This window comes from Neopsephotus bourkii, unplaced genomic scaffold, assembly GCF_033783945.1.
Source record: "Neopsephotus bourkii isolate Nb327-2 ecotype Australia unplaced genomic scaffold, CSIRO-AGI_Nbou_v1 NB_369, whole genome shotgun sequence".
Lineage (NCBI taxonomy): Eukaryota > Metazoa > Chordata > Aves > Psittaciformes > Psittacidae > Neopsephotus > Neopsephotus bourkii.
Window position 1 is genome coordinate 617,089 of NW_026900875.1, and position 20,203 is coordinate 637,291.

Here is a 20,203-nt window from a genome sequence, read left to right on the forward strand (position 1 = left end):
AATATTTGTGAGATCCAGTGGGACACAAAATTTCACGCCTCTGAATCTTTGGGGAATTGTCCCAGGTCCTGAATTTATGAACTGAAATGATCTGGAAGGGAATGTCACCGAGAGCATCCCTCCTCCCTGAATGAAAGTAAACTCACTTTTATGAGTGATTCTACTGGCATTTACACGTCTGTTTCCATGCTCTGTAGCCATGGTCTTCATTAGGTTAGAACTTCATAGGCAATCTACCTTTTATTTTGTTTTAATTCTGTGCCTTTTTCCCCTAAAATGTCTTGGGTTTGGGGTTTTTTTTTGCGTACTGAACAAAAAAAAAAAAAAGCTTTTGAGATGGAATCTTTATAAGATCTCTATACTTGATACAAAAGAACAGTGCAATAAATATGAATTATCAATAACAAATCCTGCCCATTTTTGCTTAAGCAAGCTTTTAACCAATCTTCTCAGCAGTAGCTTTCAAATATATGCAAAAAAAATGTTTTAAAAAAGCCAACATATTCTAGCAATCAATGCTCCAAGCAAATCCAAACTTTCTTAAATTCTACCCCAATACTTTATCACCCATTTAGATGCACTTGTCTGGGCATTAGGATCAGTCTATTTCCATTTCAACCACTACTAGTTTGGAGCAAGCTGCCCTATTTCCACTCAAGATGAGGGGAACCCTATGTTGTGAACTTGTCTCACTGATTTTAGGAGAGATTTTAGGTGGAGGAAAGGTGATGCAGTCCAGCCCTCTGATTCCATTCACCCCTGCACACAACCTCACGTTACTTTAAAACAAGAGACAAAAAGTATCCTGTACATGCTGCAGTTCCCCAGTGTTACACAGGAGCACACTGCAGGACACAGCAGGGATCTGGATTTGCCACAGACCTGAGTTTATTTTGCATATTTCAAAGAACCTGCAACCACAAACCCTCAATAGAAAGAAAGTGTTTCTAATCACCAGAATGTGTCTTTTTCACTTTCTTAGTGATAAAAAAAACCCACCAGGCTAATCAGCAGGTAAGAAAAAAGCTGAGCTAAATATTTTGATACCAAAGGAAAAACTGGCCAAACATTATGCACAATCCTACTCCTCATAGGTCATCTTTATTTTTCCCTTATCCGACTCTTGCAATAAATTCAGGTAAATTGCAGTTTATGGGAATTTTACGTTTGACTTATATATCAGTGTGGAGTTTCCGCTATTTTCTCTCCAAGTCTGGTTCATCTTAAACATCTTACAAAGAAGGAAGCATAGTAATTTCATAATGTAACTTTGATTCAACAGTAGTCCATTCTTCAGTATTTATCTTAAGCAAGTCACCCTGGCATGACTCCAGTTACAGACTCTTTCTGTACTCTTCACTGCAGGAACCAAACAGATTAGTTGAAAGGTCCTGTACCATGTGCTGGTAGAGCAAATTCCAACCTACTGAAGAATATTTATGTCTTAAAAATCAAAATATAAGTGCACACAATTTTGCAAAATTAGAACACCACCAATGTTTGCAACCTGTATCAGGAAAGAACAAGAACAGAAGGAGAGGAAATCTGGACAGTCATCTGAGATGGCAGAAAGATCTTGTGGCTACCAGGGCTCTACAGGTGTTATTCAAGCACAAGATACTGGAACTCATGCACTAGGGGAGGTCTACTAAGGAGGTCCACAATGTCTTTGTAAAGCAGCCTCAGTGCCTGTAGACCTGCAGTAGACAAGGAATAATTTTACCAACATTTGGCAGAACGTGTGAAATTGGCCCCTTGAAAAGAGATGTAAGTCCTCACTCTCTGCAGATCCGTTTGAAAAACTGCAGCTCACAGTGGACTAACTGGTGTCTGCTAACACAAAAGACCTTACTGAACTTTTCCAGATTTGGGTCACTAAGAGAAGCTCTCTTTGCTTAAACCCATTTTCATGACACTTATAGAAACACAATGTGTTTGAGGTTTTTATTCCATTCCCCTTAGGTATATTTGATTTAAATTCACCAACAGGTTGAACAGATTTTAAGGGAAGGTAAAAAACAGGGAGCAGCACACTGCAGTAGTCTCATTTGCTTAGGTCATCAGGTAAACACTGACCTGATTCAATGAGTGTCTCTCTATATGGCCTTGCTCCAAAATGTAGACAATGTCACTAAGAACACAAAAAACAGGGCAAACAGCCTGTAGAATATATTTCTGTTTTACAATGCAATTCCTCATAGAGAAAGATTTAAATTACTTAAACTTGAATTACTTTGTTAAAGCTTATGCAGATACAGGAATGAAAGAACAGTGAGAACCATGTTAGTCATCAATATACACACATAAATGGATATACAGAAGCTCTGGCTTCTGTATGGCCCAAAATCCTGCTTAGAAATCAGCACTCAAAGACCTGCACAAGGGTAAGACAACCCCTCAGAAATGCACCCCAATCATTTCTGCTGCTTCCTTTCCCATCACAGCCTGACATATCACTAGATGGAAGTGCCTCCCTTTAAATATGTCAAATTTCCTCTCCTACCAGTAAGCAGCTTTCAAACACAACTGCATCAGTTGTGTACATTACCAGAAATATGAACACCACTTGCAGATAATTCCCAGAAGACATTTGGCAAGTGTGGGAAACTGCCTGGTGCCACTGGGACACACAGGTCACTTGGCATGCTCTTACACGATGAGACTGGAATAAATCTTTAAACATCTGCACCCTGGGTGAAAGCATTCAGGCTTGAATGCGGTACAGCTGTTTTCTGCAGAAGTCTGCGACATCTGTACAAACTGAGAACAGCTCTGTTGCATGTTCCTGGCTGCAGTCATCTGGTAGAAAACGTGCAGAAAGTATCACAAAAGAGCATTGACTGAAATGAACTTGCTTAAAACCTCAAGCTACCCTGAAACAGCTCTACAAAGGCTGTTGAAACTAGGTGCAGTCCAGATCTCTTTTACTCCAAGATTATGCTGAGTCATCTAAAAGGAGTACAGTTTGTTCATATTTCTGAAGCTGTTACATAAATAACCCTTCTTTCCTTCTTTACTGGAGTTGATCTCTTTTAAAATATACACTTACAAATGTGAACAGCAAGCTTACCTCCCTACTGCTATCATTAAACAATAACGAGGAGCGCAACCATTAATCAAAAGCAGACTCCAATATAAAATCCTCTCAAAACCAGACTGGCCCACTTAAGACATATATCCCTGAAATATGTCGAACTGCTGCAATATCCTACTGCAAGCTCCACTAAAAATACTGCTATTCCCACAGCCATTCCATGCTTCCTTTGCTAGTGACACTGTGCTACTGGCTAGTTCTTCATGACAGATTTGTGCACTACTTCTGCAAAGAATTCCTTTCTAGCTTTTACTGAGGACAGAGCATGGATGAGTCCTCCATCCAGCAGCCAGAACTGATAAGAGTTAAAATGAGAAGTTTTAAAACTAAGCAAAGGTGCAAAGACAATCCGTTATCCCTTTGTGCTTCTTGTTTGAGACCCTTCAAGACAAAGGAACTGTCAGTCTTGAATAAATTAGCAATGAATGCTTAAGGACAAAGACAATTTAATCCTCAAAATTCTTCTGAACTGCACTGGTTCAGCTGTCTGATAGCAGAAGTATGGGCAACAAGCACTTTCTTTTTTCTTGTAGTTATTACGGGTGCTATACACCAACAGAGAGACATTTTCTGAATTGAGTTATGCATTCTTTGTTGATTTTTGGAGCTCTGACATCATTAGGATGCCAGATATGTGGTTTGCTCATGTTGGGTGTTTTCGGTGTTTTTTTTTTTTTAAGCATTTTACATGTGGGCAAAACAAGATGGAAAAAATAATAATTTCTTGTAACCACATTTACATTTGGAATAAAAGCTGTGTTAACTCTTAACATAACTTTGCCCTCATGAGAGATGCAGCCTTGCCAGCCCTAGATAAGCTCTTAACCTCTAAAACAACTCTTTGTCATAATAACTGCAACTAGCATAGCAACTTTTAAAGCCAAAAATCCTCAGGGTACCTCCAAAATATATAAAGAGGCTCTATAAAGCACAAGACTGAGGTTCCCATAGGGGCTGTCCTTAACACTGAAGTGCTGGGAATGGCCATAGCTTTGCAAGCAAGTGAACAGAAAGGAATGAACCCCCGTGACTCTCAGCACTGGTTTTGGACCTTTCTAAATTCATAAATTTTTAAAAAAAATTAATTCAAAGTACAGATATAAAAAAAAATCACATATGCTGATAGATTTATACCTCTGCTTTTGCCAGCCATATATCATGGCCCTGTAAATAGTAATCTAAGTAGTGCTAGAGTCGAGGTTTTCTCTTCCCTATAGTCAGTGGGCCACACCTGAACATCACTGCGCAAGGCTATCTGCTCACAGTGGGCTAAAAAAGTAATGAATACACAGAGATTTTGAAGAAAATGTGCCAAAAATTTTTGACACAAGATGGACCCAAATGTCTCCTGCCAACTGCAAAGAATAGGTCTCAAGGCTGAAGTCCCTAGTGCTGGAAGCTGAAGAGTCTCCCCAGCTAGACAGAGCCCAGTCCTGTCCAGGAACAGGTTGATGGAACTACATCTAAATGCTAATCTGGATGTAAAATAAGGACTGCAATGAAAAGCACATATGTCAAGTAATACAAATACACATTTCTGGTAATTTATCCTGCTAGGAACAGACACTATGTGATACTCATACCCTCGTTCAGGATCTAGCATCGTGCCTCTTGGGCAAGAAGCTTTGCAGCTGTATTCCTGAGGTGACACCTTAGAAAGGGGCACATGATATAGCTTATATTACCAACTGCATGTGAAACAGATATCCTTTATAGGAGGCTCACAAAATAATGTTTTGATTGGGCTTTTCAGATCAGTTAAGTATTTGAAATTGGAATTTAATATTTCAATACTGAATCACCAGTGGCAGAGGAAAAGATGCATGAAATGCTGGATCAAGTTTGTACGTCAGACAGTAGCAAACTGGGCAGACAATGGACAAGAGTCCATCAGTACTGCCCTTATTTGCTTAGACTAATCAAATCATTCTGCAAGTATCTCCTTGCAAGACATGAGCAGCCTTAAAAATGGAGATGATTCCAGCTACTAGAGTGGACATTGCTGCTTCAGAGTTATCTCATGTTTTAAACACTGCAGCACAGATGAAATGCCAAGATTTCCTTCCCCTGCCTGCTTGGGGACCCACATTGAGCTGGCCAGCCAGCTGCCATGCCTGTTTGAAGGATGCAGAGGGATTTCCTGCAGTCTTTTTATGCTGCTTGCTCCCACTCAGCTCCTTAGCACCCTCTCTGACTGATCAAAACTACACTGAAGTCAATCAGGACCTGGTTTCCTATCGGTACTTCCTTCTGAGTCAAAAGGTCTCCTTGGAATAAAGACCACAGATTTCAAAATAAAAGAAAGGATGTTTCCATGGTGGTTCTTTCCACATTGATTTAAAACCCAGTCCCTGGGACATTCACCACCATGAAAACTGGCTTTTCCAGGGAATAACTCTCTTTGGCTTAAAGCTAAGTCAATGCTGTGATGGAGTGCAGGCACCACTCTCATGGCAGATGGGAGGCTGAAAGGAGACGCAGACTGCATACCAGAGTGCACACCAGAGTGCATACCCAGGACAGGCACAGATAAGATCACTCTGAAGGAAGGCTCCAGCTGAGAGTATCTTCTCATTGAGTGGAGTCCAGGGTGGAACAAGTCCATTGGAGGATGCATGGCTGTAGCCAAAAGGCAGAGATCCAGCACACAAAGGGCTGCTGTGAGCAGGTTGCCACTTAATGGTTCATGAAAAATGATATATGGGGTAAACAAAAGCCTTTGGACTGGGAGTGCCACCAGCAGGTTCATTCGCTCATCTGCCTCTTGGATCTTCTCCTCTAAGGCCTGTCTGGAGGAAAGGGGAGTGTGCACAATGATCCTGTGAAGGACGTGAAACTTTCAAAAGTACTAAATCCACACTGGATTGCCCATCCTCTAAGTTTTATATTCAAGCCAAGCAAATCTTTATTTTTATTCTCAGGAAGACAGCTGTGCCCTGTCCCCCACTCTTTCCTAGTTTTTTCATGTCTCTTCTAATACACGCTGGTGAAGTTTATTTTGGGGAACTGAAAGAGGAGAAAGCATCCTGTATCTTCCACTTTTATTTGAAAAACTGAGCTTTCCAAACCTCCCTGTAATCTGATTCATTTTACCTTTCTTTCCCAGCTGCCTGGTTTTCTGGGGAAAGGGAAGTATTACCTTTGACTGCAGAAGAATCCTCTGTCCACTCTGGTAAATGCAGCAGAGATCACTTTTGAAATAACAGGATATGCTGGGAGAGAGAACTGCACCAGCTCCTCTGTTAAACACAGGTAGAGACAATCCCTAAAAGCACTGCTTTTACATGATCCTTTCACATATTCCTTAGCTTTCATAGAAGATCAGGGAAGGGCAAGGAAAAACCTTCATCTGGAGGCTCCAGGAAGCCAACACAGGCCTAACACAGCCCCTGGGAGAAGGATGAGTCAAAAATAATCAGGCCAAGAAAGCCTGGGTGTTTGCTTTCTCCCCTGAATGCAGGCAGCTCCCTCTGCCTCATGCCTGTACAAAGGAGCAAAAAAGCAAAAGCAACAAAGCAGAGAAGACTGGCAAAGCACATGAATGAAGTCCACTCAGAAGGCAACTTTAAAAAAAATATTCTATTTTTTTTTTCTCCTTCAGGTGGATTGCATGAGAAGGATGTGATCCAAAGAGACGTGATCAGAGCATAGGACAGTGCTGCATCCACACACCTCTGCATCACAAGGGGATTTTTAGCAGTCATGCTACAGAGCTCCCTTAAATCAAGTATCGTCCTAGTAACACTTAGAACCCTCTTGGCTGTACAAGTAGAGGATCCCTTCTGCACTGGTACATCCCTTTCCTTATAGATTGGCTCAAGAGGCCTCATACAGCATTTTCTGCAGTTGGGGTTGGAGAGACAAGTCAAACTTCAAAGTGCAGCCACACCCCTGATCAGCAGATATATCAAGTACTAAGTATGACAGACTTGCAAAGGCTTTGCAGACTTTCTGGGAAAGAAAAAATCTTGTTTAAACAGACATATTCCTTGAACACTCTCTCCCAGTGGCTTATGGATAAGAGAAAATTGTGGACATATGCACAAAAACCAGCTCAGTGAATGGTTTCCTGATGGCAGGATCTAAAACCTAGGCTTATGTGAGCAGTGAAGACTCAGAAGCCAGAGTTTCAACACCTTAGATCTGAGGGGCTGCTGGTTCACAACACTGTCATAAATCTACAGTTATTCAGATAACAAAGTAGAAAGAGAGAGAAGAGAGTTCAGTTTAGGATCTCCCAAAAAGACTTTAAATTTTCTGTGAAATAGAACAGCAATTTTTCCTTAATCTTGCTTCAAAACTACTACTGTACAGTATAACTTTATTGGCCTCAAATTTTCTTTCATCTCCGATTTTATCAGTTTTATAGCCCTGTAATAGTATTCTGTACCTGGGTCTAAATGACACGACAATTAATTGGCCATATTGCACAGAAAGAAATCAACGAAGAAAAGGGAATGATGTCTTTGGTATCAATATATTGTGATGATTCAGAAAAGCAAGAAAAACTAGAATTAAAATCACTTTATCTTCTTTATTAGTGGTGGATAGACTAATCAAATCATGCAGCATTTCTAACCAAGCCTGTTACTGAATCTCATCAAACTAAATGAGCAGAACTTGGATGGCAAAGTAAGCTTGTAAGAGGGAAGTTCCTTAAGTCAGAATCATCAAGATTTGGCTTCTGGAGCTTTACTTTCTGTTCTGTTGGCTTACGGCATAGCAGAAGTACAAATAAGGCAAAACAGAAAGCTTAAAAGGCAATGAGAAGAATATCGCAACTTATAAGGCACACTCTGCTCATCTGACAATTCCCAGCATCCCATAAACACCAAAAAGCAATTCAGCTAGTGACCTTCAAAACCTGGATTTCTTTATCCAGGGACTGTGTATGCAAGGTCAAAGTTTCACTAGACTTCAGTCTGCAAGAGTGGCAGGTAACTCTCATAACAACAGGAGACAGCCAAGATCTGCTCAAATCAAACTACAGCTCTGATTTTGCAAAGCACTATGGTTCTGCACTTCCCGACACTGAGACTACTTTAGAGTGCAGCTTGAAGATATCTGCTCTAAGATTTCTGAAAACAGGCAATTAAAAGAAGAGGAAAACTAGTTTATTACTCTACTCATATTTGGTAAAGAATACTTCATGACAAATTAAATACACAAACGTGCCAAGGGCTGAACACAAACACTGAGAAGTATTTTGTAAAATATATCTCATACCGTCAGGGAGCTGTTTACAGGACAAAGCATCATCAAGATCTTTGGCAGTTGACGGGTCAATGGTGAAAATGCATTCTTTCCTATCCAGGGGAAAAAGAAAAAAAGGAAAATTTATCTTTCAGTCGTGACAAAGGAACCAAAACACAGAGACCATCAGAGACATCCCGACAACAACAACTATGTTTTCAAAAGACTCTGTCTGTTGAAACATCTTCCAATCTCACCTGAAAGTCTAAATCTAATCTACTAAAAAAAAACAACAAAACACCCAAACAAAAAACAAACAAACAAAACCAAACAAACCAAGACCAAAAAAAAGGGTTTAACCAAGTGAATCTCCTTGGAGTTTTTGGGGGGTTGTTTTTTTGTTTGGTTTGGGGTTTTGGACAGGTTTTGTTTGCTTGTTTGTTTTGGGGTGGGTTGTTTGCTTTTAACAGCTTTCATCGCATTACTGAGCTTCTTTTTCTTCCACGAAGACTAAACATTTTAGCCCATCAAGTTCACTCCAAAGAAGCACGTGGGGAAAAAGTCTTGGTATCTTGTAGCTAGAGTAAAAATAGATTGTTCTTAATTGCGAGGTTAAATGGAACACAAACAACCTCCATCTTCATGCATAAGAGTAGATATCACAGCGTCTGAAACTTCACAAGTACAGCTAGCACAGAGCAGAAGCAGTGAAACATTTACAAACCAAACTGAATTACAGCAGAATTGAGGGTGAGTTTTTGGCTCAGTAAAGACACCCAAGAGGTGCAGTACTTTATAACATCTACATTGGCTATTGTGCACCAAAGGGAAAAACACATTCAATAGCAAACACTTGAAAGTTATAGAAAGCAAGCTCCAAATTAGCTAAATAGACCTAGCAAACCAACTCAGTGCTTAGGAAAAGCTGAACACCCTTTTGCATATGCTGTGCTGGTACTACTGATACAAATAGTACCTAGAAGGTGCAGCCCTGTCCTGGAAGGCTTATTTACATATGTCCCACAGCAACAGGTGGCAGGAACACCAGGAACATACCAAGACAGACCATGGATATGCTCTGAGGCCACTCAGATGACACAAAATAGAGCATCTGACTCAAGAATCATCATTTTTAATAGAGCACAGCCTGGCACAAGAGAGACCCAAAACCTGGAGCACACAACGAAACTTCCTAAACTCCTGCTAACGGACTGCCTTTCATCCTGGGCTGCCCTACAGCAACTTCTTGCCCAGGCCCCTGGACTAAAGCAGCCGTCACCCAAGCAATCTGTGGAATGTGGGGCTGGAGCTGAAGAGCAGTGAAGACAGTAAAGAAACAGGTTTGCTGGTTTATCTTGCTTTTATCTTAACCTTTTGAATAAGTTTGACACTCCCTAGTCAAAAGATTCCCAAGCACAATGGTATAGGCCGAGGCTGCCAAGGAAGAGAGCAGACCACTTCTTTTCTCCTATTCTCACTGCCGCAGAAAACCCGTGGCAACTCCCTTCTAGAGATGTACAGTGAAAACACACATTATTTGTCTGACAGTGTAACAACTGGTATACTCCTGGGGTAGGAGAGGTGAGAGGGGAAAAACTGCTGTGAACTTTTAAAGGAGCAAGTATCACGTGGAATTAGCAAGTCACAGCCTTTTTGCATGGTTGTTCGCACTGTGAGATCGATGTCTCCGTCTTCACAGGCCTTCCACTTCAGTACTTAGATGCTCTGGGTGGTATCTGTTGGTGTCAGGAAGCTGGCAGCATGTATTAATATAATTCCACCAGGCACACTAAATAGAGATTTTCAAAGACATAAAAATCAGTAAAGCACTCCACTACCTTCGGAGACTCTGAAAACCTTTCAGATTGGATAGCAAAACTGCCTTAATCCCCAGACACACGCTAGGTCCTAATCCTTCCCATGCATCTAAACAAATTAGAGACTATGACACTGAAAGATATAAAATCTTTTCAGCTATGCCAGGACTTTGATCTGTTGTGCCTAGCTATTCAGTACTGGCAATCAATCAATTTTTAAATGCTTGCAAGCAACCTTACTTCCATAAATATCTGACACTTAACATTCTACCTAAGGATGGAATTTCAGAATACTACCACTCCAATACACTGTGCAACTTTAGGGAGCTGTGTGCATGCAGGTACAGAGACACCTATACTACACACAGTATGGGGACACACATATGTGCCAATTTTCATGCATTGATACACTAGATCCTGCTAACGTGCAAGATTAACAGCATCTTGGCATTGTGACTCCCACCCCGCTGGCCACATAAAGTAAACATTCCTTTAAGTTCCTTAATTTAAAAGAGCAAACAGCACTGAATGGACACTTACAACTTGCTTTATCTGACAAGCAAGAAAAAGGTTTAAAAGCTTCTTCAAAGAGAATGTGGGTTCCTGTGTCTGGGGAATAGATCGCTTATCCCAGATGTTCAGGGGGCCTGCAACCACAAGCATCTGCCACCCATTGTGAATCATGGCTCCAGGCAGTTTAAAAATTAGCAGTTGGTTTCAACAAAGTGCCTATTTGCAGTCTGCCCTGGAAAGAAGTGAGCATAAATACATGGGAGCCAAATTCTGAACACATTTATACAATGGTAGCAACTAACAGGCCGCTTTGGTGAGATGTATTTGGCCAGTCAAATCTACTGCAGTGGTCAGTGGTGGCCCCAGTTGCTGTGGATCTGGCAGGGCAGCCCCAGCCTCCCCAGGAAACGTGTTGTGCACAGCCTTCGGGACCTGCTGGCCAGGCTCCGAGCAGCCTCTTAGCATGCAAACTGCAGGCACAGACACAGCTTGCCATCTGAGATACTTAAACTCACAGATGCAAAGCTGAAGAGGGATCCAGACAAATACTGATTTAGCATTTCTCACCAGCACTTCTATGTGCAGCACAGCTGGAATATGTTTTACCACTAGGCTCAGATCCGCTTCTCCTTTGAAACTACTCAGGGGACTTGGACTTGTAGCTTGTCACAGGCAGTTTATTCTGGGCACAGACAGCAAGGTGAGGTAAGAAAGTCACTGAGCAAGTAACGCAAGGAACGATACTCGCTGGCATAAGGACTCCGCAAAGCGTTGCAGAGCCGACAGCCAGGTAGTCAATGGGACAAGAGAAGCTGATCTGCAAACAGAGCTCAAAGTTCATAGCAGTGAGGTAATCCTGGCACACAGGACTGCACCTCGCTGAAGTTTTGCAAGCAAATTCCGCTCACCAGTAACTGTGTTATTAAGTGTGATGAATTATATTTCTAGTTTTCAGGTTTTATTACTGGAGAAGTTTCAGATGGCTATAGGAACCAGAACTGGCACATGGGAAAGAAAACAATCCACCGAGTGATGTGACTGCAGCACTGAGACTGAGGGCAGCACCCCACACATGCTCCTTCAGGGCAAGGTCTCCAAGGAAGGCATGTTCCCTTCTGTCTCCTTCTGCTTTTCCTCCAGTCCCACCAGTGTCACCTTTTATCTCCCACACACTGCAGAGAGCCACCTTTCGTCCCAGAGAGAATCAGCACAAGACAATGACAAGAATGACAAGCAAGCGGAGGAAAGGCTGGGTGTGGGCAAACCATTCCCACCCCTCCCTTGGCACCTACACCAGCCACTCCTGTACAAATCCCCAGAGAGGACCCTGAAGGCAGCTGACAAAAACCATCTGTGTGAAGAAATAACATTGCTTCAAGCTATGTGGCAAGTGCACCCTGTTAAGAGGAAGGAACCATTCAAATTCTCTCCTGATTGTACTGTCTGGCTGCACAGTACCCCAAAGGCTGTGGCACAAGGAATCTCAGAGAGATCAAACCACATTTCTGACCATAACTGTATTGAGTAACCGGTAACAAAACTAACCTGCAGTGGGTTGCATGACTAAACCTCCAGGCAACAGGACTTTTTATGCACCTGCTAACAAAGACTTTGCTTACTCACAAGGAAATAGCCCAGCTACATGCAGGCACATTTGCATTGACCACAGGTAAATACAAATTGGCAGCTGTCTCCAGCATCTACAGGGCTGCCAAAGTGACCTTGTGGGTTAAAGAGCTTCATCATTCTGCTCTCCCCCTTCTTTAAAAGCCCCAAAGGAGCCATCTCTCATTGTCATTACACCTAATAAAAACCTGTTTTATTCATTTCAAATTGTCAAAACACACTTTGTAAAAGTAATGAGATGTTCCAGGTCCACTTGTTCCAACATACACACAACTTGGTTAAAAGAAAATGGTTTAGGAGATAGACACACACAGAGTTAAGAGATTTTCTGGTCTTCCTACTATGAAGGACTAGAGATAAACATATTCCTTTAAGAAACCCCCAGCACTGATCAAAACCAAACATTTCAGTCTGGAAACTTGCACTCTTTACAGGAGCCTCTTTGTCCAAAACATATGGTTAATACAGGTTTGCAGAGGTGGACTTGCTCTGGTATGGAGCTGCTGTCATAGAAGAAAAAAATCTTTCCTCCTTCCTCCTCATAGCCAGAGGTTTCATGCACTGGAGTGAGGCAACGCCTGCAAGAGCTTTGGAGGGTCAGGGGAACAAAGCATGGTGGATCTGCAAACACAAGTCATGAAAGCATGTGCCACACAGACTGCCCATACCGTGCCAGGAGCACCGACCCAGGCACCTCGAGCCCCGAGGCCCTGACAAGAGCACTACTAACGCCAAAGCTTGCACGCTGGCGCTGCCTGCCATCTTGTAAATCAACCACCTAGGGAAAAAACTGCAGAATAAAGCACTTAGTTTATTAGATAGTAACAGCAGTGTCAACATACACAGGCTGGTATATCAATCCTAATTTAAGGAAAGCTAATTAAGTGTAGTTTCTCTTTGCTCAGCTTACAGAAGACTAATTAAACCAGACAAGCATACCTGCAGAGCAGTTAGTCTTTTTACCTTTAACAGGACCTAGAATTAATGGTTAGTGCAGCAGTAGAGTTAAGATAAGTAGTCTGCCGGTGAGCTGGAATTACCAACATTGTAATTAAAACATTCACAGATCACAGGACTTCAACAGCAGTTTGTTTTTCTTTGTGCAAATATGTAACACAAGAATCAACAGAGAAAATACTGTGTACAGTTAGTGCTGCAAAGTGAGGTACAATATATCCATTTTAGCCAGATAAACTGTTCAGCATTCAATATCAGTTAGTTTAGCCATAAATTATAAACACCTACAAAACAAGATTACAAGTTCCAGTGGTCAGGGCTCCATCTTCACTCAAGTAGAAAGCTACTTGGATCAAGATGAAGCATTGCATGTGTAAACCGTGGGCCCAGGCTGTATTAGAGGCAAGGCTGCTGTCATGGCCAGCTGCTGGGCAAAATTTGGGTGTTACCACTGCGACTGTCTGTAAAAGCAGCATGGTGCTACTACTGGAGAAAAGCACCAGTGTGTACACAGTAGACAAAGCAGCACCCTGCAGCCATGCAGATCCTCCTAACACGACTGGATACCCTTCCCAGTCAGCAGCACGCAGATGAGTCAACTTGCCAGTGGAGACACAGAGCCCAGATTTTTACCACTCCTAACAAACACCATCAACTGTGAAAGAACAGTTCAGTGAACTGCATGTACCCAGTAGAGCACCAGAAAACCCTCAGTGAAGCAAGACGTTGTCTTTACAGCTAAAGTGACTAAAAAGTGCAAGAGGCAGAGTTCTGAAGAATCAAGGATGAACAAGCTATTCAGGAAGCAGGACCAGGAAGTCCTGACTTTCTCAGAAGTGCAACTTTCAGACTGCGAAAGAGAACAAAGAACACACAGGAAGCCACAGCACCCACTATCCTGAAAAAGGTGGCTGAAACTTGCCTGTGAATTCCCAGCACACAAACACTGAACATCTGAAGATTCAAGCAGCAGAACGGCTACCCCACATGCTGACCAACCTACCCTGTCCCAGGCTCAGTGCTCACAGCCCACAGTCCCTCCAGCAGCTCTTGAAGCACCAAACTAAATGTTTTGCAGAAGCATTAGCCTATTTCCAAAGATTAGACCGCTGCAGCTAGAGGTGTGACAGTAATGAACATAGTTTTGTCTATTAAAGTTCAGGCAGTGCAAGCCTTCTTTTAAACTTCAGTATGTCAGTGCTAAGACATTTACAGTACGACTGACTGCATGTCTAGACACTTGCAATGCATTTACATTCTTCTAGGGACTCCCTAGATTGTCCTGTTCTCTCCACTTTGTGAGTACGTACAATAGCCTAGTGGGAGTGAAAGCTCAGCCTTCAAGTTTACCTTTATTAACTCCTGCTCAAAGCTGGCATTTTAAAATTAAGCACACCAAAGGCACTTCAGAATCTTTAAGTTCTTCAAGTCATTTCTAAGACCCTGCTGAGCGCCATCCTGCCAAAGTTAAACAGGCATCATTTCTCAGAGCTAGAAACAGTTGTTTTTATTTGGGAACAGGCATCCTAGAGCAGTCAACTCACTCCAGTGAAGGCTACTAACATGTTTGCACACAACAGCCCAATTGTTATGGCAACCACAAAAATCTCGTTCTTCAATCACAAGTAAACCCAGCTCAACCACAGTGTCTGTGCAGGTTTATTATAAAGTGCCAGTAAGCACGGGACCAATTCCACTGATGTTCATCACTCAAAATAGGGATAAAGTACTCTTTCTGTGAGAGAAATTTCAGAGAACAATCAGTGCCTGAACTGAGACTTCAACATCCCACCCCTAGAGACATCCATTACATGCAGCGTCTACCACATTTGTCACACTTGATGCTGGCAGGTTTTAGTTAAAAACCCAGAGTGGCTGCTTCCAAAACAGATTCTTAAAAGGAATATACTTTTAAAATACGCCTGCAATAGAAGTACCCTGACAAATCTCTTAACAGCACTCCAAATGCCCTGTAACACGCCAACAAAGATACCTGACACATCAGAAATCTCCTTTTTCATGGTGCGTGGCCTTCAAAATGAACCAAAATTATAAAATAATTGGAAGCGAAAACTGCCCCCTCCAAACAGTGATTGTTTTAAGCTCCACAAAAATCCAGTATGCATTGAAAACCCAACTTTCTACATCAAGCCACTACTGTTCTCTTTAATTTCTCTGTGTTTATGTTTTAGCTAATGTCCTGTTCCAGTTCAGAAAACAGACCTTGGTCCAAGAGAACATCTTACAATGACTCTTGATGTATTACACATCTACAACAAAAGAACATTTACATTTTCACCAAGGACTGCTCACTGGGTTGCCGAACCAGAATCAATTATTCCCTCTATATGTTTATGACCTCCAAGTAAGAAGAAGGACTGGGGGGGGGGGGGGGAGCACTGAAGTCTTGTAACATATCTAAATGGCTTGAAAAGTTAACATATCTAAAACCAAGATCAAAGTCCCTGAGAGACCAAGTACCAGCAGTATTTCCTACAAGTCATGCTGTAATTGTGCCACAAATACAACAAGGTCTCTGCACCACCATCCCACACTAAAAGGTGGAGTGTAATTGAAAATGTGCTTGCATTGTATAAACTACTTTAATCATAGATGCACAGAGCTAGAAATGGAAGACTCCAATCTGCATAGGTCAAGGCCAGACTACTCATTAAAATACATTCGCAAGGACTTTCTCCAGTATACTATTACGCAGCTTTAGTGATGGAGTTTCCAGTACTTACTTTAGTCTAAGTTACAGTCTATTTAGGTTGGACAGGAAGGTTTCCTCCTTGCTTTACCTTATTTGTCCTCATAATGCTCCCTTCTATCCTCTCACCACCTTAGATGATTCTCATTTTTTTTTGTTTTGGTCCACATATTTTAACTATCACCTACTACCTTTCACAAACTTCTAGTTTCAGTGTCGGCAGATTCACATTGAACAGTTAATCCTTCCTTGTAAATCAATCCCTCACCTCCTAGAATTATTTGTATTAGTTTTTTCCAGACCACCCCACTTCTAATCCATGGTGTAATACCTCCAGTACAACCCTGCCTCATACACCTGCGTGTGTGCCATCTATATTATGGTGGGTTTTTTTTCTTTTTAGAGTGAGGATCTGAGAATAACCTGGAAACAAAGATCCAATCATCAAAAACCATCAGGGCAGATGGACAGGGTCAAAGCATGCTTCAGCCCACTTCATCAGACTGAAGCCACAAGGAAAATGTTCCTTGCAACAACCAGCCTGACCTAGTGATCAGCCCTGAAATTCCCCAGTGGGGATATACTGCATTAATTACTGTACTGGATTTGTGTGACAAGGTTTGGGGGATGTGGACAGGACAACACACTAGAGGGGTAGTGCTGAGAAACTGCCAGTTGGCTCCAAGACAGACCCATCGCTAGCGAAGGTCGAGCCAGTGACAGTGGTAGCACCTCTGGGATAAAATCTTTATGAAGGGGGGGATATTCCTGTGCAGGAACAATTGCAGCTGGAGGGAAGAGTGACAATATAGAAAAGAAACAGCCCTGCAGACACTAAGGTCAGTGCAGGACAGGAGGAGGTGCTCCAAGCGCTAGAGCAGAGATTCCCCTGCAAGCTGATAGTGCAGACCATAGTGAGGCAGGCTGCCTCGTGGAGGACACCACAGTGGAGCAGAGGGATGTCCAAAGGAGGCTGTGACCCTGTGGGATTCCCATGCTGGAGCAGGCTGCTGACATGACCTGTGGCCCCATTGAGCCCACACTGAAGCAGGTTTGCTGCAGGACTTGCGACCTCATAGGGGACCCACACTGGATCAGTCTGTTCCTGAAGGACACACACTGGAGCAGTTTGTGAAGAACTGCAGCCTGTGGGATGGACTCACATTGGAGAAGCTTGTAAAGAGCTGTCTGCCATGGGAGAGACCCCCCTCTGAGCAGGGGAACAGTGTGAGGAGTACAACCCTGAGGAGGAAGGAGCAGCAGAGACAACATGTGGTGAACTGACCACAACAATCATTCCTGTCCCCATGTGCCACTGGAAGGTAGGAGAAAATCAGGTGTAAAGTTGAGCCTTGGAAAAAGAAAGGGATGGGTAGAAGGTGTATTTAAGATTTGCATTTAAGATTTTATTTTTCATTATCCTACTCTGATTTGATTGATAATAAACTAATTTGCCCAAGTTGAGTCTGTTTTGCCTATGACAGTAATTGCTGAGTGATCTCTCCCTGGCCTTATCCTGACCCATGAGCCTTTTGTTATATTTTCTATCCCCCGCCCAGCTGAGGAGGAGAGCAATAAAGTGTCTTTGGTGGGCACTGGTGACTAGCCAGGGTCAGCCCATTGAACCTACTGAAGAAGCTATAGGCTTCTTCATCTACAGTATCAGAGACAGATACCTGGGTTGACACCAGGACTTGGATCCTTTATATCCCATCTACCACCATGCCCCTCTAGCAAGAAAGGAGCACCAGCAAAGTACCGTGATATTAAGGCAAGAGGCAGTATTCGGTACACCTGAACTGGGCCTGCTTAACGTACATAAACATGAGATGATCAGGCACTTTCTTCTGCTCTTCAAAAGCCTACTTTGTGATCTAGTGGAATCCAGTAAGAAATGGACTTGTTCTCAAATTGATTTAAGATTTTATCTTCATCTCCCTCTGTTATTTTTCTCCTAAAACAGGCAGCCAGACAGGAAAAAGACTGTATGTATAACAAACTAGTCACAAAAGTTATTACTGTTTTCCACAACTAAAAAGATTCTTAACTAAGCAAGCCTACAAGATCTGAACGCAATAATCCTGTCCAACTACACACTATCAATTCCACTTGAAGCTTCACTTCCAATGACCACACGTGCCTTCCTGTAAGGAAAAACATCAGTGAAGTTGCCAGCGTGTCTATGTACACCAGCCACTGGTAACAACAGCATCTGAGAGCAAAGACCATGCATCATTTTGTACAAATGTCACCACAACTGCTGTAGCTATAGTGTAGTAGAAAATGTTATGAAAACAGAGAGGAGGACCCGAAGAAGCCAACCAGAAGCAAGGAGCTGAATCACATCACTCTGACAGCAGCACCATATTTATTCAGAATTTTACTTACTCAGCTAACGGGTGAGAATGGAGCTAACGCAAAATTCTCCTCACCAAGAACAGTACCATTCCCCAGACTGTCTGGACAGCAGAAGGACCCAGAGCAGATACAGCCACCATCACCATCTTCTGGAACCAATTCTTTTAGAGAGGGACTTGATCTGATATCTTTACACACCACTGAGTAATCCTTTGTATGCCTTGTATCTCCCTACAGAGAACATTAAATTAGTCACAGAACAGCTCAGTGAGAGGGCAGAGATCATAATCTGGCTCTGTTTGCGTCTCCACTCCATGCCAAGACAACAGTCAGGTCTGTAGCAATGTTGCTTATACATTTGCTAAACAAGTCATTTCTCAGTTTCCATCAGAAACCAGAGCATTTTTACATATCCTATTATAGCTGAGTAAGTCTTGCTCTACTTAACACCAGCTTTTTGTAGTGGAAAATCTCCAGGAAACAAGCTATTTAATGATGTTTTATCTGACTTGCACTCATTTCTAACTGAAGTTGTCCACCTGCCTTGAAAAGACATCTGTTTCAGAGGCTAACTGCTTTCCTCCAACACCCCTTGCATAGCTCAAAGTTGCCATTTTTACCATCACCTCTAATTTTATCAGCCAATAATGCCCTCAGGCATCTACAGCAAAGAGCATGCTGTCAAACCTTTACTATAAACACTGCTAATCCCTGTTACCAGCTGTAACACTCCTCAAGAAAGTTATAGCTGAATAGTGGGCAGAACTGCAGTGCAGGTACTGTCCTGCTGCCAGTGCTTTCCACTCACAGACAATGCTACAGAGCTTACCTCCTCAGTGGATACAAAGACACAGCACCTCTGCTCCCTCTGCCTTATCAACCAACATTTTTGAACGGGCAGCTAAAATTACAATTTAGCCTTCAACAACTTGGATAGCTTTAGGTCAGCTGCAATTGAGGTCACATGCTGAAATACCAAGATGCAATTAGAGCTTTTTGCCTGCAAGAACAAAGTGCATTAACTCTGCCTTGCAAGGGAAGCAAGTAAGCATTAATTGTCTCCTGCCAATGCAGTGGATCCTTGCTGTCTGCTGGTCTGATGCCCTCCAGGCCTTTTAGCCTCATGGGATCATTGAACAGTTATGCTGCCATTCAGAGGGGCCCTCAGCAGAGAAATGGGCTGATGGGAATCTCATGAAGCTCAAAGGGAAAAGCAAAGTCCTGCATATGGGGAGGAATTACCCCATGCACCAGTACAGCCTGGAGACCAGCTAGCTGGAAAGCAGCTGGACAAGTTGAACATGAACCAACAACAAGCAAAGGTGGTCAACAGCCTCCTGGGCTGCATTAGGAAGAGTGTTGCCAGCAGGTCAAGAAATGAGGTACTTCAATCCTTCCTTTACTTGGCACTGATGAGACCACAGCTGGAGTCCTGCATCCCGTTCTGGGCTGCCTAGTAGCAGGAAGACATCAACGTACGGGTGCAAGGTTGCTGAAGGGCCTCAATTATGATTAAGGAATTGGAGCATCCAACTTACAGGAGAGGCAGAGAGAGCTGTGGCAGAGCAGCTTCGAGAGCAGAAGGCTCATGCAGACAGATCTTATTAATGTGCAAATACACCTTATGATAGGGAGTAAATAAGACAGAGCCAGACTCTTCTCAGTTGTATCCATCAACAGGAGAATCCATTTAAAGGTAAAAAATGCCCATGTTTCTATTGTAAGGGTAACTGAACCCCAGCAGGCATTCCTAAGAAGGGTTGTGGAATCCCCCATCTTTGGAGCTATCCAAACTCCAAATGGACACAGACCTCAGCAGCCTGCTCTAGTTGACCCTGCTTTGAGCAAGGGGATCCAGAGGACCCTTGCAACCTGAACCATTTGGTGAGTCTCAGGAGTTCAGGGCTGCTCAGCTGAAGTCAGTCAGTTTCTGCT

The 20,203-nt window shown here is 42.7% G+C and overlaps 1 protein-coding gene across 5 annotated transcripts in view; it reads right to left on the reverse strand.

The window, feature by feature from the left end:
- The window catches only part of DIS3L2 (DIS3 like 3'-5' exoribonuclease 2), a 201,042-nt gene that overhangs the window by 93,113 nt on the left and 87,726 nt on the right, over positions 1-20,203 (reverse strand). For all 5 annotated transcript variants that reach the window (XM_061348746.1, XM_061348749.1, XM_061348748.1 and 2 more), the window contains one exon: positions 8,321-8,400. In XM_061348746.1, the coding sequence (XP_061204730.1) occupies positions 8,321-8,400 (80 nt within the window). The remainder of the gene's footprint in view (positions 1-8,320; positions 8,401-20,203) is intronic.